Source organism: Heptranchias perlo, chromosome 6 (genome assembly GCF_035084215.1).
Source record: "Heptranchias perlo isolate sHepPer1 chromosome 6, sHepPer1.hap1, whole genome shotgun sequence".
In the NCBI taxonomy this organism is placed as follows: domain Eukaryota; kingdom Metazoa; phylum Chordata; class Chondrichthyes; order Hexanchiformes; family Hexanchidae; genus Heptranchias; species Heptranchias perlo.
The window spans coordinates 3,487,586-3,506,576 of record NC_090330.1 but is presented as its reverse complement, the minus strand read 5'-3'; the positions used below and the strand labels follow the sequence as shown (position 1 = coordinate 3,506,576).

At 50.3% G+C, this 18,991-nt stretch overlaps 1 protein-coding gene across 1 annotated transcript in view; it reads right to left on the bottom strand.

Moving 5' to 3' along the window:
* Positions 1-549: 549 nt before the first annotated feature.
* The window catches only part of LOC137322431 (beta-arrestin-1), a 32,802-nt gene continuing 14,360 nt past the window's right edge, over positions 550-18,991 (bottom strand). The window contains exons 6-11 of the mRNA XM_067985352.1: positions 17,262-17,334; positions 16,515-16,652; positions 15,079-15,162; positions 4,708-4,778; positions 3,266-3,317; positions 550-1,383 (exon numbers count right to left, since the gene is read on the bottom strand). Coding sequence (XP_067841453.1) covers positions 1,272-1,383; positions 3,266-3,317; positions 4,708-4,778; positions 15,079-15,162; positions 16,515-16,652; positions 17,262-17,334 — 530 coding nt within the window. The 3' untranslated portion in view covers positions 550-1,271. The remainder of the gene's footprint in view (positions 1,384-3,265; positions 3,318-4,707; positions 4,779-15,078; positions 15,163-16,514; positions 16,653-17,261; positions 17,335-18,991) is intronic.

Genomic DNA, 18,991 nt, shown 5'->3' with positions numbered 1-18,991 from the left:
AGGGCTGTGGAGGCTCAGTCGTTGAGTACATTCAAAACAGAGATCGGTAGATTTCCAGATATTAAAGGCATTGAGGGATTATGGGGATGGTGCAGGAAAATGGAGTTGATGGAGAAGATCAGCCATGATCTTGTTGAATGGCGGAGCAGGCTCGAGGGGCCTGCTCCTGTTTCTTATGTTCTGATGTTCTTATGCCATTTTCATTGGCCAGTGATGAGTTTTGCCTTGATCTTTGCATCATTCTGACACAGTGTTTGGCAAACAACAGAAATAAAATGGCCTGATCGAGGTCTTTAAGATTATGAAAGGGTTGGATAGGGTAGACGAAGAGAAAATGTTTCTACTTGTAGGGGGAGACCAGAATTAGGGGTTATAAATATAAGATAGTCACTAATAAATCCAATAGGGAATTCAGGAGAAACTTCTTTACCCAGAGAGTGGTGAGAATGTGGAACTCTCTCCCACAAGGAGTAGTTCAGGCGAATAGTATAGATACATTTAAGGGGAAACTAGAGAAACACATGAGGGAGAAAGGAATAGAAGGATGTGCTGATAGGGTGAGATAAAGTAAGGTGGGAGGAGGCTCGTGTGGAGCATAAACACCAGCACAGACCAGTTGGGCCGAATGGCCTGTTTCTGTGCTGTACATTCTATATAATTCAATGTCATGCTTTAATAAAGATATGGTTTGCAGAGCACTTTTGCTTCTTGTGTTTTATTGTTTGCTTTCGGTTGAAAATATTCAGCTTGTCCTCAGATCTATGGCCTCTGGTTGGACATCTCGCTGGAGGTTCCATCACAAGGCCTCCTGCCTCCAACGGTTCAGTTTAATCGAACAGGCCTTTTTTTTTAATCCCATTTCCAATATTTCTATAGCTAATAAACAAAAGTGTTGGAAGAAAATGAAAAACAAAACACACCATTTTTTTGAATGCCTGTCTCTATGGTTTTTCTCCAATGGTGTTTTTTTTGCTCGCAGTGTCCTGGAGATTAATCTTCAATTCCTGGAGACTCCAGGGCCAATCCTGGAGGGTTGGCAACCCTTAGATGAGGGCCCTGGAGCCTGAGGCCTTAACTTCTGAAGCGGCTGCGGAGGAACTGAGATCATCGCTGCACCAGTCTACTGTTTTGAGCCTTTGAGTTTTAGGCCCGAGTTTATCCGTAGGCCTCTGTTTTGTTTTTTTTTTAAACAAAAACAAGAAAAAAGAAAAAAACTACAGCAGCTTTCATGTACCAAAATCACCGCGTTTCTAAGTGATTCGGGGTTGGGTTTATCGGTCGTTGAGTTGTGGTGAATTCACTCCTTCTTCTTCTTCATCTTTGTCGTCTTTCAATCCCTTCAGCCTCTGGCGAGCGAAATCCTCAAAGACAATGTCATCATCACTGGAAATGGAAGAGGGATGTGAAGTGAATGAACAGGTCTTTAAAATTACGAAGGGGGTTTGATCGGGTGGACGTAGAGAAGATGTTTCCACCTGCGAGGGAGTCGAAAACTAAGGGGCCATATATGTAAGATAGTCACTAGGGAGCAGTTTCTTAATTCCAATAGGGAATTCAGGAGAAACTTCTTTACCCAGGGAGTGGTGAGAATGTGGAACTCGCTCCCACAAGGAGTAGTTGAGGTGAATAGTACAGATACATTTAAGGGGAAGCTAGATAAACACATGAGGGAGAAAGGAATAGAAGGATATGCTGATAGGGTGAGATGAAGTAGGGAGGGAGGAGGCTCGTGTGGAGCATAAACACCGGCATAGACCACTTGGGCCGAATGGCCTGTTTCTGTGCTGTAAATTCTATGTATTTCTTGCTTCTGCTTAAATATAGTCAAGCTATTTTGCCACGTTTCACGCCCAGCACCCCCCCCGAGTGGCCTTGCCAGGAAATGCATTGAGCCATGCACGGCGGGATAGTATGGTGCTCAGTCCCTGGCCTCAGCCGAGTTAGATAGTCTCCACTTGAGAGGCAACTGGCAAAAGAGCCAAAGGCGACATGAGGGAAAACTTTTTTACGCAGCAGGTGGTTATGATCTGGAATGCGCTGCCCGAGGGGGTGGTGAAGGCAGATTCAATTGTGGCCTTCGAAAGGGAATTGGATAAGTACTTGAAGGGAAAATATTATCAGGGCTACGGGGTTTGGATGGGGGAGTGGAACTAGTTGGATTGCTCTTGCAGAGAGCGGGCACGGGCTCCATGGGCCGAATGGCCTCCTTCTGTGCTGTAACCATTCTATGATTCTATGATTCTAACTGAAGGACCACAATTGGTCTCAGAAGTTGCAAGGGAGAGGAGAAATCAGCCAGTGCTCTCTCTCCTGCTTCCTATCCATTGACTTCTACTGGGCCGAGCGCTTGTGGATGTGAGATAGACTAGATTGATTCCTGGGATGAGAGGGTTGTCCTATGAGGAGAGATTGAGTAGAATGGGCCTATACTCTCTGGAGTTTAGAAGAATGAGAGGTGATCTCCTTGAAACATATAAGATTCTAAGAGGGCTTGACAGGGTAGATGCTGAGAGATTGATTCCCTTGGCTGGAGAGTCTAAATCTAGGGGTCATAGTCTCAGGATAAGAGGTCGGCCATTTAGGACTGCGATGAGGAGGAATTTCTTCACTCAGAGGGTTGTGAATCTTTGGAATTCTCTACCCCAGAGGGCTGTGGATGCTCAGTTGTTGAGTATATTCAAGACTGAGATCGATAGATTTTTGGACTCAAAAGATTTTTGGAATCAAGGGATATGGGGATTGGACAGGAAGTGGATCTTATTGATGATGTGGAGATGCCGGTGATGGACTGGGGTGGACAAATGTAAGGAATCTTACAACACCAGGTTATAGTCCAACAGTTTTATTTGAAAATCACAAGCTTTCGGAGGCTTCGAAAGCTTCTGATTTTCAAATAAAACTGTTGGACTATAACCTGGTGTTGTAAGATTCCTTACATATGATCTTATTGAATGGCGGAGCAGGCTCGAGGAGCCGAATGGCCTGCTCCTGCTCCTATTTCTTATGTTCTTATCCCTGGCCTGAGCTAAGTTAGATGACCTCATCTTGAGCGGAAACCGGACAGACGCATCAATGCAGCACTTATCCAAACAGGGGAACAACAAACGCAAATTGTGCTTTCCTTTGGCAAAGGGCAAGGCAAAGGCAGAGCAACGTTGAAAAGGCAGGGAGAACGAGAGACACAGAACGACACGTGGAACACTGAATGATGACATGCAGGACACACCGGCGGTTTCATGCTCAGACGAAGGACTTTGGACCTTACTTGGTATCAAATTCAATCAGATTGGTGTCTATCGGAACTTCATTTTCTGGGACTGAAACAGACAGAATATTCACAGATCAGAAAAAGACAAAGATCTCCACGGGTGAGAGTACAGTTTGTTGAGTGCACGTTAACCGTTGGACGTTTTCTCATTTTAGATTGTCATTGCTGAATAAGACCACCGAGAGAGACCACCGCCCTTATCTCCCTAACACTCCCCCCCCACACCCCCACCTTTTGCGGGTTACAAGACTGTGAGGCTTTTGAGTTTCGGGATTTTGAAGGGTTCGAAGAGTTACATATTTAGAAGCCACGTCATGGCAATTTTTAACCAGGAGCTGACTTTAGAGACAACGCTCACCCTTCAGTTGAAGGCACTGTCGTGTTGTGGCATCAAAAAAATTCATCCTAATAATCGAAGGTCAACGTCAAATAAGGTCCAGCTAACTGCAATTCCCTTGATTCGGTATGGCCTCCTCTACAATTCTGGGAGCAGGTTTTCAATGCTGCTCGGGAGTAACATCTGATGTTTGAGGGTCTGTTTCCCGTTACAGGAACGGCCCGATTCTCATTTCCAACTAAGTCCATTTTCCACTATCAGTCTCGCGATATCCACTCTGAGTGAGCCTCCAATTTAACACCAGCTTAGGAACATAGGAACAGGAGGAGGCCATTCAGCCCCTCAAGCCTGTTCCGCCACTCAGCTAGATCATGGCCGATCTGTATCTTGGCGCCATCTACCCCCGCCTTGGTTCTTAAAGGGGCTGAATTTCCGTGGGAGTTCTCCTGATTGTCCACCATTACTTTGGAGGGAGATCTGCAGGAACCCCAGTGAAATGGTGTATCCCGTTTCTCCAAACTGTCTGCGGATCTTCCACGAACGACACCGTTGCCCCTTCCCCCCACCACAGAATCGGGGATAGGCCCTTCATCGGGACCTCAAACCCAAAAGTTTTAACATGTTCTCATCCTTATGTTCAAATCCTTCCATGGCCTCGCCCCTCCCTATCTCTGTGACCTCCTCCAGCCCTCCGAGATCTCTGCGCTCCTCCAATTCTGTCCTCTTCCAAACCCCGATTTTCATCGCCCCGCCAATGGCGGCCGTGCCTTCAGCTGCCTCGGCCCTAAGCTCTGGAATTCCCTCCCTGAACCTCTCCGCCCTCTACCTCTCTCTCCTCCTTTTGCTTAAAACCTACCTCTTTGACCAAGCTTTTGGTCACCTGTCCTAATATCTCCTCATGTGGCTCGGAGTCAAATTTTGTTTGATAATCGCTCCTGTGAAGCGCCTCGGGACGTTTTACTACGTTAAAGGCGCTATATAAATGCAAATAGTTGTTGGATATCGGTCGAACTGCTGCATATTTCAAAGCGTTTTCCAGCTTTAGTTCCCGGAGTGCAGCATTAGCAGTGTTACTCTGGCCCCGCGTTGTGATAATCATTACCTTCCCTGTCGACTGCTTCTTCCTCGGGTTTGGCGTGCATTAAAGTAAAAGGCAGCTCAACGACCACGTCACTGAAAGGGAAGTGGAAGCAGATGGTTAAGGATGTGCAGTGATCTCAAAGCCCCCTCTTACCCTCTGGTGGTCCTGGTGGTGTGGGAGCAACTTTCTGAGCTTCGAATCCGTCTTAATGGACGGAAAATCGTGATCAGAGATCGCACCGTATAGACGGTGAGTGGATTAACATTTAACGTACGCACATGAACACACAAAATTGACGGGCAGGGAAAGACCAGCTGGTCTATCAAGACTGCCCCACTCACCATGATGGACGGACACTTCTTCCCTCCCCTGACCTCCCTCACGCCCACCCCCGCACCCCCTCTCCCTCCCTCCCTCCCTCACACCCACCCCCGCACCCCCTCCCCCGACCTCCCTCCCTCAGACCCGCCCCTGCCGCCACTCCCCTTCTCTCCCTCCCTCACGCCCACCCCACACGTCCTCTCCCGACCTCCCTCCCTCACACCCACCCCCGCACCCCCTCTCCCTCCCTCCCTCCCTCACACCCACCCCCGCACCCCCTCTCCCTCCCTCCCTCCCTCACACCCACCCCCACACCCCCTCTCCCTCCCTCCCTCCCTCACACCCACCCCCGCACCCCCTCTCCCGACCTCCTTCACACCCACCCCCGCACCCCCTCTCCCTCCCTCCCTCACACCCACCCCCACACCCCCTCTCCCTCCCTCCCTCACACCCACCCCCGCACCCCCTCTCCCTCCCTCCCTCACACCCACCCCCACACCCCCTCTCCCTCCCTCCCTCCCTCACACCCACCCCCACACCCCCTCTCCCGACCTCCTTCACACCCACCCCCGCACCCCCTCTCCCTCCCTCCCTCACACCCACCCCCACACCCCCTCTCCCTCCCTCCCTCCCTCACACCCACCCCCACACCCCCTCTCCCGACCTCCCTCCCTCACACCCACCCCCGCACCCCCTCTCCCTCCCTCCCTCACACCCACCCCCACACCCCCTCTCCCTCCCTCCCTCCCTCACACCCACCCCCGCACCCCCTCTCCCTCCCTCCCTCACACCCACCCCCGCACCCCCTCTCCCTCCCTCCCTCACACCCACCCCCCACACCCCCTCTCCCGACCTCCCTCCCTCACACCCACCCCCGCACCCCCTCTCCCTCCCTCCCTCACACCCACCCCCACACCCCCTCTCCCTCCCTCCCTCCCTCACACCCACCCCCGCACCCCCTCTCCCGACCTCCTTCACACCCACCCCCGCACCCCCTCTCCCTCCCTCCCTCACACCCACCCCCACACCCCCTCTCCCGACCTCCCTCCCTCACACCCACCCCCACACCCCCTCTCCCTCCCTCCCTCACACCCACCCCCACACCCCCTCTCCCTCCCTCCCTCACACCCACCCCCACACCCCGTCTCCCGACCTCCCTCCCTCACACCCACCCCCACACCCCCCTCCCCCGACCTCCCTCCTTCACACCCACCCCCACACCCCCTCCCCCGACCTCCCACCCTCACACCAACCCCCACAGCACCTCCCCCTCCCCTCCCTCAAACCCACGCCCACAGCCCCTCCCCCTCCCTCCCTCCCTCACACCCACCCCCTCAGTCCCTCCCCGACCTCCCTCCCTCGCCTCCACCCCCGCAGCCCCTCCCCTGACCTCCCTCCCTCCCTCAAACCCACCCCCCCCCCCCCCGCAGCCCCTCTCCCTCCCTCCCTCACACCCATCCCCCGCAGCCATGTAATCTCCGGGGAGAGACAAAAAAACAGAAAAGAAACTCAGGGCCATTAAGGGAAAAAAATACTCTGGAAATTTCCTCTTGACCCCCCCCCCCCCTCCCTCAGGCGATGGAAACCGGTGCAGGAGGTCACACGGACCGAGTGTTATCGATAAGGACACTGACCTTCTCTATGATGCGATCTCTGCCCCGGTCAGGAACCAGTCCAGCTCCCTCTCGGAGGCAGAGAGTCGGCGCCGACCTCACCAGCCGGCAACACATTCCAGAGGCTCACTGCTCTCCGGGAAAAGCGGAACCGGCCGACATCCAGTCTGTGGTCCGAGTGGTCTCCTGGACTGTCTTCGACCGCCTGAGGGCGGGGGCTCGGAGAGGAATTCTCTCGAGTTTTGTTCCTTCCCCTTTATCGGCCCTGGGTTTCTTTTTCCGTTTTTCTTGCTGCTCACGGAAAATCACACGGCCGTGGGGTTGGGTGAGGGGGGTGGGGGGGCGGAGAGAGTGGGGGAAGCAGGGTAGGAAGTGTCCAGTCATGGTGCTCCGGGCGCCAATGAGTGTGGGGCAGGCTCGGTGGACCTCTTCCTGCTCGTCATTTCCGTACGGTTGTTTTTTTTCCCCGAAATGTGAGGGAGAGGGGAGCAAACTCGGAAAAATGCCGCCCCCCGCCACCCCCCGCCACCGTTTTATGCTCCTTGACGGTACCGTGTGCTCCAAGATTGTGAGATGGAGATGCTCCTTCAGAATCAAACAAGTGCACAGGGAAGAGAGGGAGAGAGAAAGAGAGAGAGAGGACAAGAAGGAAGACAAATAGGTAAGAAATTGTTGTACAGTGAATCCCGTTGAAAGGGGGGCATGTGGGAGTCGGGGAGAACAGGATCGGGCCCCAACCATGATGTGCTGCACAGTCGGATAACGGCCACTTTTTCAAAAATTTTTTTTTTTTAAATTCGTTCACGGGATGTGGGCGTCGCTGGCGAGGCCGGCATTTATTGCCCATCCCTAATTGCCCTTGAGAAGGTGGTGGTGAGCCTCCTTCTTGAACCGCTGCAGTCCGTGTGGTGAAGGTTCTCCCACAGTGCTGTTAGGAAGGGAGTTCCAGGATTTTGATCCAGCGACGATGAAGGAACGGCCGATATATTTCCAAGTCGGGATGGTGTGTGACTGGGAGGGGAACGTGCAGGTGGTGTTGTTCCCATGTGCCTGCTGCTCTTGTCCTTCTAGGTGGTAGAGGTCGCGGGTTTGGGAGGTGCTGTCGAAGAAGCCTTGGCGAGTTGCTGCAGTGCATCCTGTGGATGGTATACACTGCAGCCACAGTGCGCCGGTGGTGAAGGGAGTGAATGTTTAGGGTGGTGGATGGGGTGCCAATCAAGCGGGCTGTTTTATCTTGGATGGTGTCGAGCTTCTTGAGTGTTGTTGGAGCTGCACTCATCCAGGCAAGTGGAGAGTATTCCATCACACTCCTGACTTGTGCCTTGTAGATGGTGGAAAGGCTTTGGGGAGTCAGGAGGTGAGTCACTCGCCGCAGAACACCCAGCCTCTGACCTGCTCTTGTAGCCACAGTATTTATGTGGCTGGTCCAGTTAAGTTTCTGGTCAGTGGTGACCCCCAGGATGTTGATGGTGGGGGATTCGGTGATGGTAATGACGTTGAATGTCAAGGGGAGGTGGTTAGACTCTCTCTTGTTGGAGATGGTCATTGCCTGGCACTTGTCTGGCGCGAATGTTACTTGCCACTTATCAGCCCAAGCTTGGATGTTGTCCAGGTCTTGCTGCATGCGGGCACGGACTGCTTCATTATCTGAGGGGTTGCGAATGGAACTGAACACTGTGCAATCATCAGCGAACATCCCCATTTCTGACCTTATGATGGAGGGAAATGTCATTGATGAAGCAGCAGAAGATGGTTGGGCCTAGGACACTGCCCTGAGGAATTAAAAATTATTCTCGGGATGTGGGCGTCGCTGGCGAGGCCGGCATTCATTGCCCGTCTCTCGATGTCCTGAGAAGGTGGTGGTGGGCCTTCTTCTTAAAGCACAGCAGGTGCAACTGAGTGGCTTGCTTGGCCACTTAAGAGTCAACCACATTGGGTGTGGGGACTGGAGTCACGTATAGGCCCAGACCGGGTCTTTTAGGTTTCCTTCCCTAAAAGGACATCAGTGAACCAGTTGGGTTTTTACGACAATCAGACAGCTTCACGGTCGCTTTTACTGAGACCGGCTTTTTTTATTTTCCAGAATTCTCACACTGCCACGGACAAGGGAAGCTGCTCTCGTTGGGACAATACAAGAGTGACTCATCTGGAACAGAGGGGAAAGACTGAACTGGAGAATCCTAGAAAAGGAAACTTAAAAGGAAAAGGAGAAAGAGGGACAGTTATTACGCATACAAATCAGAAAGGCTCTGGATGCAATTTCTTGCCCATCCTTAGCCAATCTCAGTTGGGGCGGCGGTAAGAATATTACAACAGGGCTCAGTGTCCTGAACTACAGAAAGGATAAATCAGCCAGGATTGCCAGGAACGAGGGAGTGGAGAATTGCTGGTGAGTCAGTGCCTTCAAAAGAAAGAAAGAGAGCGAGAAAGAGAGGGAGAGAAGGAAGGAAAGAAAGAAGGAAGGAAATGTAAGAATGAGAAAGAGAGAGAGAGATTGTGAAAGAAAGCATGAGAGCAAAAAAGAATAAAAGAAAACCTGGAAGAACGAATGTTTGGAGTTGGTTTAACGCTCGGAGCACAGTTAATGAGTTGACTTTCACGCTCAGCAGGCACTGACCGAATGAGCAGCTAAATATCACGCACTTCGACAAGACAAGGGAGCTTATTAGCAACAGACACAATCACAAAGCTCGAGTTACAGGGATTTCTTTCAGCTGTACTGTTGCTGTCAATGTCTCCTGAGAGATTTACACATACGGTCCTTCCCTACAATACCCCGGGGCTTTCTTTAGTTCTTGCCAGCGCACGCCCTGACGGTAACACATGCGAGAACCCCACAGAGCGGGGCCAATTGGACGTTGTTTGCATTGTGCCACGCAATTCAAGGCAAACTATTCAATGACTGCTCCTTAAATGATCATTTCAGTGAAGACTATCAGTCCCCCTGCCCTGTGACACCATCCCCCATCCTGATCAGTCGAACTTTTTGTGAACGGATTTCCGATTTGCTGCTCATTCAGCGATCTTGCAATCCTGGGAGGAGGTCAGTGACTCCTGGCCTGTTTTACCCTTCCTTCAAAGAACTGGCTGGCCACGGCAGTCAACTATGGAAAACGCAACAGGGAGCGAAGGCGCCTTGTGACGTTTTACTGCCTTAAAGGCGCTAGAGAAATGCAAGTTAGGAACATAGGAACATAGGAACAGGAGTAGGCCATTCAGCCCCTCGTGCCTGCTCCGCCATTTGATAAGATCATGGCTGATCTGTGATCTAACTCCATATACCTGCCTTTGGCCCATATCCCTTAATACCTTTGGTTGCCAAAAAGCTATCTATCTCAGATTTAAATTTAGCAATTGAGCTAGTATCAATTGCCGTTTGCGGAAGAGAGTTCCAAACTTCTACCACCCTTTGTGTGTAGAAATGTTTTCTAATCTCGCTCCTGAAAGGTCTGGCTCTAATTTTTAGACTGTGCCCCCTACTCCTAAAATCCCCAACCAGCAGAAATAGTTTCTCTCTATCCACCCTATCTGTTCCCCTTAATATCTTATAAACTTCGATCAGATCACCCCTTAACCTTCTAAACTCCAGAGAATACAACCCCAATTTGTGTAATCTCTCCTCATAACTTAACCCTTGATGTCCAGGTATCATTCAAGTAAACCTACGCTGCACTCCCTCCAGGGCCAATATGTCCTTCCGAAGGTGCGGTGCCCAGAACTGCTCACAGTACTCCAGGTGCGGTCTAACCAGGGTTTTGTATAGCTGCAGCATAACTTCTGCCCCCTTGTACTCTCGTCCTCTAGATATAAAGGCCAGCATTCCATTAGCCTTATTGATTATTTTCTGCACCTGTTCATGACACTTCAATGATCTATGTACCTGAACCCCTAAGTCCCTTTGGACATCCACTGTTTTTAACTTTTTACCATTTAGAAAGTACCCTGTTCTATCCTTTTTTGATGACCTCACATTTGTCTACATTGAATTCCATTTGCCACAGTTTTGCCCATTCACCTAATCTATCAATATCCCTTTGTAATTTTGTGTTTTCATCTACACTGCTTACAATGTCACCAATCTTTGTGTCATCGGCAAACTTAGATATGAGACTTTCTATGCCTTCATCTAAGTCGTTAATAAATATTGTGAATAATTGAGGCCCCAAGACAGATCCCTGCGGGACTCCACTAGTCACATCCTGCCAATGTGAATACCTACCCATTATCCCTACTCTCTGTCGCCTTTTGCTCAGCCAATTTCCTAACCAAGTCCGTACTTTTCCCTCGATTCCATGGGCTTCTAACTTAGCTAACAGTCTCTTATGTGGGACCTTATCAAATGCCTTCTGGAAGTCCATATAAATAACATCCATTGACATTCCCCTGTCCACTACTTTAGTCACTTCTTCAAAAAATTCAATCAGGTTTGTCAGGCACAACCTACCTTTCACAAATCCATGCTGGCTCTCCCTGATTAACTGAAAATTCTCGAGGTGTTCAGTCACCCTATCCTTAATTACAGACTCCGGCATTTTCCCCATTGTTGTTGTTTAGCTCAGTTTAGCTACAATCCAGGCCTTGGATATAATGCATATGAAAAGGGGGCCATGATGGAGGCTATCCACTTATTGAAATGGAACTGTGCTGTTCAAACTGGCTGTATTGGGGGAACCCACATTGCTGTGTACAAGGGTGCATGTAGCTGAAAGCACAACATTCCATCCCATTGCACCCCCCGAGGTCCCTCACACTAAGATTCTCTTCACTTACTTTTAGTCACTTTCTTGACCTGAATCACAATTGGAATAAAGGTGAATATGAGGGGGACTATTCTCAGCTGCTGCCAGACACCAAGCTCCATTAAATGGGGTTTATATAAACCACGCCAGTGGGCAGTTAAACCTCTCTGTTACTTTATACGGTGTCAGCTGTCAGTGGGTAGCACTGAGCTAGAACGTTGCCCCACTCCACAGACTTGGGCATTAACTCCAGGCTGACGCTTCAGTGCAGCACCGAGGGAGCGCTGCACTGTCAGAGATGCCTTTTCAAGTGGGCATCTGATGCCATTTTGAAACTGCTCATTCAGTAGCTCTCAGTGGTTTTTTTACCCTCCCTCTTCCAAAGGCATTGAATCCAATCTTCGCCCCTTCCCGACCCCCCCCCCCACCCCCCCCACAGCTGAGTCCAGGACACGTCTCCTCAAGCACCTCCCAGGTCCACACATAGCTCAGTCACGTACCAGGCACGGCAGTCATCCTCAAAGCCAGTGCGGCAGACAACAATCGCTTCTCAAAAAAAAAAAACAACGCATGCATCGACAGGGCGGGAGATACGTTGACACTGCTGTGCTGGCAGCCAGAATAAGCAATGGCCACGAGGCACGACGAGGTAAAATTTCTAATGGATGACGGGCTGTGATTGTCAAAAAAAAAACATCATCATTTACCTTGTGGCAAGATCTCCCAAAATGCTGGAATTAAAATAAAGATCAAGAGAGATATTTGATCAACAAACCATGAGGAAAAAACAGCTTGGTCAGTGAAGGAAATACATCACGACAAATAGAGGAAGAAAAACACTCAAACATTGAACTACCGAAAACTCACTCCTCTTAGTGAAGCTAAGTGTTGTAGCTCAGTGGGTAGCACTCTTATCTTTTCTAAGTAAGAAGGTCATGTGTTCATAGTCCCACTCCAGAGAGTAACACACAATGATCCAGGCTGACACTCCCGGTGTAGTACTGAGGGAGTGCCGCACTGTCAGTCAGGTGCTGCCTTTCGGATGAGGTGTTAAACCGAGAGCTCAGGTGGACCGTTAAAAAAAAAGGTCCTGTTTTGAAGAAGAGCAGCGGAATTCTCCCCGTTGTCCTGGCCAATATTTATCCTTCAACCAACATCAATAAAACAGACTATCTGGTCATTTATCTAATTGCTGTTTATGGGAGCTTGCTGTGTGCAAATTGGCTGCCAAGTTTCCTACAATTCAACAGTGATACGGGACCCTGGGCTTTATAAATAGAGGCACAGAGTACAAAAGTATGGAAGTCATGATGAACCTTTATAAAACACTGGTTTGGCCACAACTGGAGTATTGTGTCCAGTTCTGGGCACCGCACTTTAGGAAAGATGTGAAGGCCTTAGAGAGGGAGCAGAAGAGATTTACTAGAATGATTCTAGGGATGAGGAACTTCAGTTACGTGGATAGACTGGAGAAGCTGGGGTTGTTCTCTTTGGAACAGAGAAGGTTGAGAGGAGATTTGACAGAGGTATTCAAAATCATGAGGGGTCTAGACAGGGTAGATAGAGAGAAACTGTTCCCATTGGCGGAAGGGTCAAGAACTAGAGGACATAGATTTAAGGTGATTGGCAAAAGAACCAAAGGTGACATGAGGAAAAACTTCTTACACAGCGAGTGGTTAGGATCTGGAATGCGCTGCCCGAGGGGGTGGTGGAGGCAGATTCAATCATGGCCTTCAAAAGGGAACTGGATAAGTACTTGAAAGGAAAACCTTTACAGGGCTAAGGGGATAGGGCGGGGGAGTGGGACTGGCTGGATTGATCTTGCATAGAGCTGGCACGGACTCGATGGGTCGAATGGCCGTTTTCCGTGCTGTAACCTTTCTATGATTCTATGATTTTTATGATTCTAATGCCAATTGGGAGCTAAATGCAAGGAGGGAGCAGAGAAGCAGTCCCAAATGGAAGTTTAACCCACCCTACAATGTCCCCTATCTCCCCTTGGCAAGGTGGCCCAGGCCTCTGCACCATGTGCCCCCTCCCTATACCCATCACCCTGTGATATATTTGACACCAGGACCCAAGTGATTGGCCCAGTGTTATGAATAATCCATGTATCACCCCTTAAAAAAAATTGACTCTGAAGGAGAATTATTGACTCTGGCTGCGATTATCAAACTATCCAAATTCGAATGTGCTTTTCCATCCCCTGCTCCATTAACTGCTGACTGAGGAGGAAGCAGCATAGCTTAAGAAACACAAGTGACTACAAGAGTTGGGCAAAACTAAGGAAACCGCATTTTTTATGGGAGGAACCCTACATTACTGCCAATCAATGATGGGACAGGAGGGACTCTATGGGTCAGTACTGGTCTGTAATGGGACAGGAGGGACTCTATGGGTCAGTACTGGTCTGTAATGGGACAGGAGGGACTCTATGGGTCAGTACTGGTCTGTAATGGGACAGGAGGGACTCTATGGGTCAGTACTGGTCTGTAATGGGACAGGAGGGACTCTATGGGTCAGTACTGGTCTGTAATGGGACAGGAGGGACTCTATGGGTCAGTACTGGTCTGTAATGGGACAGGAGGGACTCTATGGGTCAGTACTGGTCTGTAATGGGACAGGAGGGACTCTATGGGTCAGTACTGGTCTGTAATGGGACAGGAGGGACTCTATGGGTCAGTACTGGTCTGTAATGGGACAGGAGAGACTCTATGGGTCAGTACTGGTCTGTAATGGGACAGGAGGGACTCTATGGGTCAGTACTGGTCTGTAATGGGACAGGAGGGACTCTATGGGTCAGTACTGGTCTGTAATGGGACAGGAGGGACTCTATGGGTCAGTACTGGTCTGTAATGGGACAGGAGGGACTCTATGGGTCAGTACTGGTCTGTAATGGGACAGGAGGGACTCTATGGGTCAGTACTGGTCTGTAATGGGACAGGAGGGACTCTATGGGTCAGTACTGGTCTGTAATGGGACAGGAGGGACTCTATGGGTCAGTACTGGTCTGTAATGGGACAGGAGGGACTCTATGGGTCAGTACTGGTCTGTAATGGGACAGGAGGGACTTTATGGGTCAGTACTGGTCTGTAATGGGACAGGAGGGACTCTATGGGTCAGTACCAGTCTGTAATGGGACTGGAGGAATGCTATGAATCAGTACTGGTCTGTAATGGCACTGCAGGAATGTTATGGGTCAGTACTGGTCTGTAATGGGACTGGAGGAACATTATGAATCGATACTGGTCAATGATGGAACAAGGAGAAAACTATGGTCAGTGGGCTATTCTACCATGGCAGGCATTACAGCCACACCTGATTCTGCCCTAATTCAATATACATTTTCCAGCCACTGGTCATTAGATGGCAATTTGGAATGGGAACCCTTCCTGATTTTTAACCCCCCCAATCGCTAGCCTAGGGACCCTGAGGCCAATTCCAACAGTCCCCATTGCCGGAAATCAGCTTAGCTCAGAATGGATCAGGGACTGAATCTTGATCCTTCTATGGCTGCAGGACCCAATCCCACATTGGGAGGAGAGCCTACTCCCTAAACCATCGAGGAATATCTGTAATGTTATTAAAAAATGGACTAATTTCCCCATAAGATGATTCAATCACCAACTCTTTCCTCTTTCCACCCTACTAATTGCAACTACAATAGCTAACAAAATTACACACCCCATTAGAATAGGCATAAAATCCCAAGCACTCACCCTCCTCGAGAAACCACCAACTTCACTTTGACTTTGTAAGACACAATGATGCCCAGAATCTCCTTATTTGCTGCCTCTCTTAGTCTGCAGAGAAGGAATGAGATGGAACGTCAATGGCAACCCACCTGCTAGACTCGTTCCGATCAGATTTCGGTGAGGGACAAAGATTAAACGCGCCCCCAACCCCCCCTTCTCTCTGTGCACGGAGACCCATCTCCATCTGTGGAGTCGTTCAACGCTCGCAGTTCATTGACGTGTCTCACGATTTGTTGGGAATTTTCCGACGCTCACGATTTCACACGGGAACGTTTAAGGGTGGAAGGCGACCTTTAAATTTCCTGCATGAAAGGCAGCTTCCACAGGCCATTGGACTTGTGGGAAGGGTTATTGAGTCCAGAACAATGGGGGCACAATCTTAAAATTAGAGCCAGGCCGTTCAGGGGTGATGTCAGGAAGCACTTCTTCACACAAAGGGGAGTGGGAATCTGGAACTCTCCCCCCCCAAAAGTCTGTGGATGCTGGGGGTCAATTAAAATTTTCAAGACTGAAATCGATAGATAGGCCGCCATTTATTGTCCATCCCTAGTTGCTCTTGAGAAGGTGGTGGTGAGCCTTTCTCTTAAATCCCTGCAGTCCGTGTGGTGAAGGTTCTCCCACAATGCTGTTAGGAAGGGAGTTCCAGGATTTTGACCCAGCGACGGTGAAGGAACGGCGATATATTTCCAAGTCGGGATGGTGTGTGACTTGGAGGGGAACGTGCAGGTGGTGCTGTTCCCATGTGCCTGCTGCCCTTGTCCTTCTAGGTGGTAGAGGTCGCGGGTTTGGGAGGTGCTGTCGAAGAAGCCTTGGCGAGTTGCTGCAGTGCATCCTGTGGATGGTGCACACTGCAGCCACAGTGCGCCGGTGGTGAAGGGAGTGAATGTTTAAGGTGGTGGATGGGGTGCTGATCGAGCGGGCTGCTTTGTCCTAGTGGCGAGCTTCTTGAGTGTTGCAGCTGCACTCATCCAAACAAGTGGAGAGTATTGAGATCACATGTCCAACAAAGGTGGTCTGTTACTCATTTTTTATTTACTAATGAGAAATGCAAGTAGCCACATCTGGAGTCTCAATTAGCCACATGTGGTGAGTGGCCAAGATATGGACAACACTGAGGTAGTAGGCCTTCGTGCCTGATTTTCCTGCATCTCCTGCCCGCTTTCGGACAGTATACTGGAGGAAAATCCACCCCACAGTGTTTTAATTGACTGTGCACCATCCGATTATCCAACAGTGCAACATTTGACGGTGAACATTGCGACAAATTGCAGAACGCCCAAGACTTTTCAAAATCAAGGAAAGGCGTTGTAATTTTTTTTTTTAAAAAACATCGATGCGGAAATGCCACTTCCTGCTTAAAAATCTACCTGGAGATCAAAATAAACAGAAAAGCTGCTTACAGGGTGCTGGAGGCGAGGTTGGTGTCCTCGTGTTTGAGTTTCCCGTCCAATGCCAGGCCCCGTTTCTCCCGGTTGTTAACGAGGTACGGCGTCAGCGTGTAAACCTTGCAAAACGTAGAGCTGGGAGCCACAATATCACTGGAGACGGTGAGACAGAGAGAAGGGTTAGGTCCAGCAGGGTAAACCGGGAGAGACCCATAACTAGAAAGGCTGTTGAGGCTGGGGGGCCAACTGAAACATTAGATGCTGAGAGCGATAGGTTTTTGTTGGGGTAAGGGGGTATTAAGGGTTATGGAACCGAGGCGGGTAGGTGGAGTTAAGGTGCAGATCAGCCATGATCTAATTGAATGTTGGAACAGGCTCGAGGGGCTGAATGGCCTCCTCCTGTGAGTTACAAACACCTCCGTCTGACATCACAAGAACCAATTTCCAGGGTGTGTGATCACCAGATGGATATTAGGAAGAGGCTGGGTATATGAAGAATGACAGACAGGAAAAGACCCTTTGGTCCATCCAGCCTATCCCACACCATTGCTATGCCTCGTGTATCACAATATATACACTCCGCACACCCCACGTGGAAGTCATGTGATTTCCTGGGCGAGGCGAAAAAAACAGATTAAAAACCCAGGTCCAAATAGCGGGGGGGAAAAAAAGTCTGGAAAATTCCTCTCCGAACCCCACCCCCCTACCCCCACCTTAGGCGATTGAAACTGACCCTGCCTTGAGCTGTATCACTGTACTCACTCTGCCTCCTCTGTGGCGACAGGACACTTGTACTGAGCCGTGTTAAAGAGGCAGATGTCTGCGTACTGACGGACTGCAAAACAAGAGAGGCACATTCGACAAACCAAAGATCAATCCGCAGCTTTGAGCATTTCTCGCAATCTCAAAAACACCCAATGGCAATTGGTGGAGTTAGTTCCTTCTGATTTGTGTTTTGTTTTTCCGAGCTCGGTCTCTCTCTCTCTCTCTCTCTCTCTCACATCCTTTGCTGGAGGAGCTACCAGTGGTCCGAGTCCACAGGGACTGATCGCACTCCCTCTCCATGGGTCTTGATTTGATGGTTCACCGTCATACATGGGTTCATAGGGCTGAGTGAACCCCACCCTCTGCTCACAACTGAACCCCACCCTCTGCTCACAACTGAACCCCACCCTCTGCTCACAACTGAACCCCACCCTCTGCTCACAACTGAACCCCACCCTCTGCTCACAACTGAACCCCACCCTCTGCTCACAATTGAACCCCACCCTCTGCTCACAACTGAACCCCACCCTCTGCTCACAACTGAACCCCACCCTCTGCTCACAACTGAACCCCACCCTCTGCTCACAACTGAACCCCACCCTCTGCTCACAACTGAACCCCACCCTCTGCTCACAATTGAACCCCACCCTCTGCTCACAACTGAACCCCATCCTCTGCTCACAACCATACACCACCCTCTGCTCACAACTGAACCCAATCCTCTGCTCACAACTGAACCCCACCCTCTGCTCACAACCATACACCATCCTCTGCTCGCAACTGAACCCCACCCTCTGCTCACAACTGAACCCCATCCTCTGCTCACAACTGAACCCCACCCTCTGCTCACAACTGAACTCCATCCTCTGCTCGCAACTGAACCCCACCCTCTGCTCACAACTGAACCCCATCCTCTGCTCACAACTGAACCCCACCCTCTGCTCACAACTGAACCCCACCCTCTGCTCACAACTGAACCCCACCCTCTGCTCACAACCATACACCATCCTCTGCTTGCAACTGAAACCCATCCTCTGCTCACAACTGAACTCCATCCTCTGCTCGCAACTGAAACCCACCCTCTGCTCACAACTGAACCGTACCCTCTGCACACAACTGAACCCCACCCTCTGCTCACAACTGAACCCCACCCTCTGCTCACAACGGAACCCCTCCTTCTGCTCACAACTGAACACCATCCTCTGCTCATGGCTGAATCCCACCCTCTGCTCACAACTGAACCCCACCCTCTGCTCACAACAGAACCCCATTCTCTGCTCACAACTGAACCACATCCTCTGCTCACAACCGAACCCTACCCTCTGTTCACAACCAAACCCCACCCTCTGCTCACAACTGAACCCCATCCTCTGCTCACTATTGAGGCCTATCCTAATCCTTGTTATTTCTAATCCTGTACATGTTACATTTTCACAGCAAATCTGTAACACGATTGTGATCACGTCAGTGACATACTCTGATGAGCTGCTGCTCTGCTCACAACTGAACCCCACCCTCTGCTCACAACTGAACCCCATTCTCTGCTCACTACCAAACTCCACCCTCTGCCCACAACTGAACCCCACCCTCTGCTCACAACTGAACCCTACCCTCTGCTCACAACCAAACCCCACCCTCTGCTCACAACTTAACCACATCCTCTGCTCACAACTGAACCCCACCCTCTGTTCACAACTGAACCCCATCCTCTGCTCACAACTGAACCC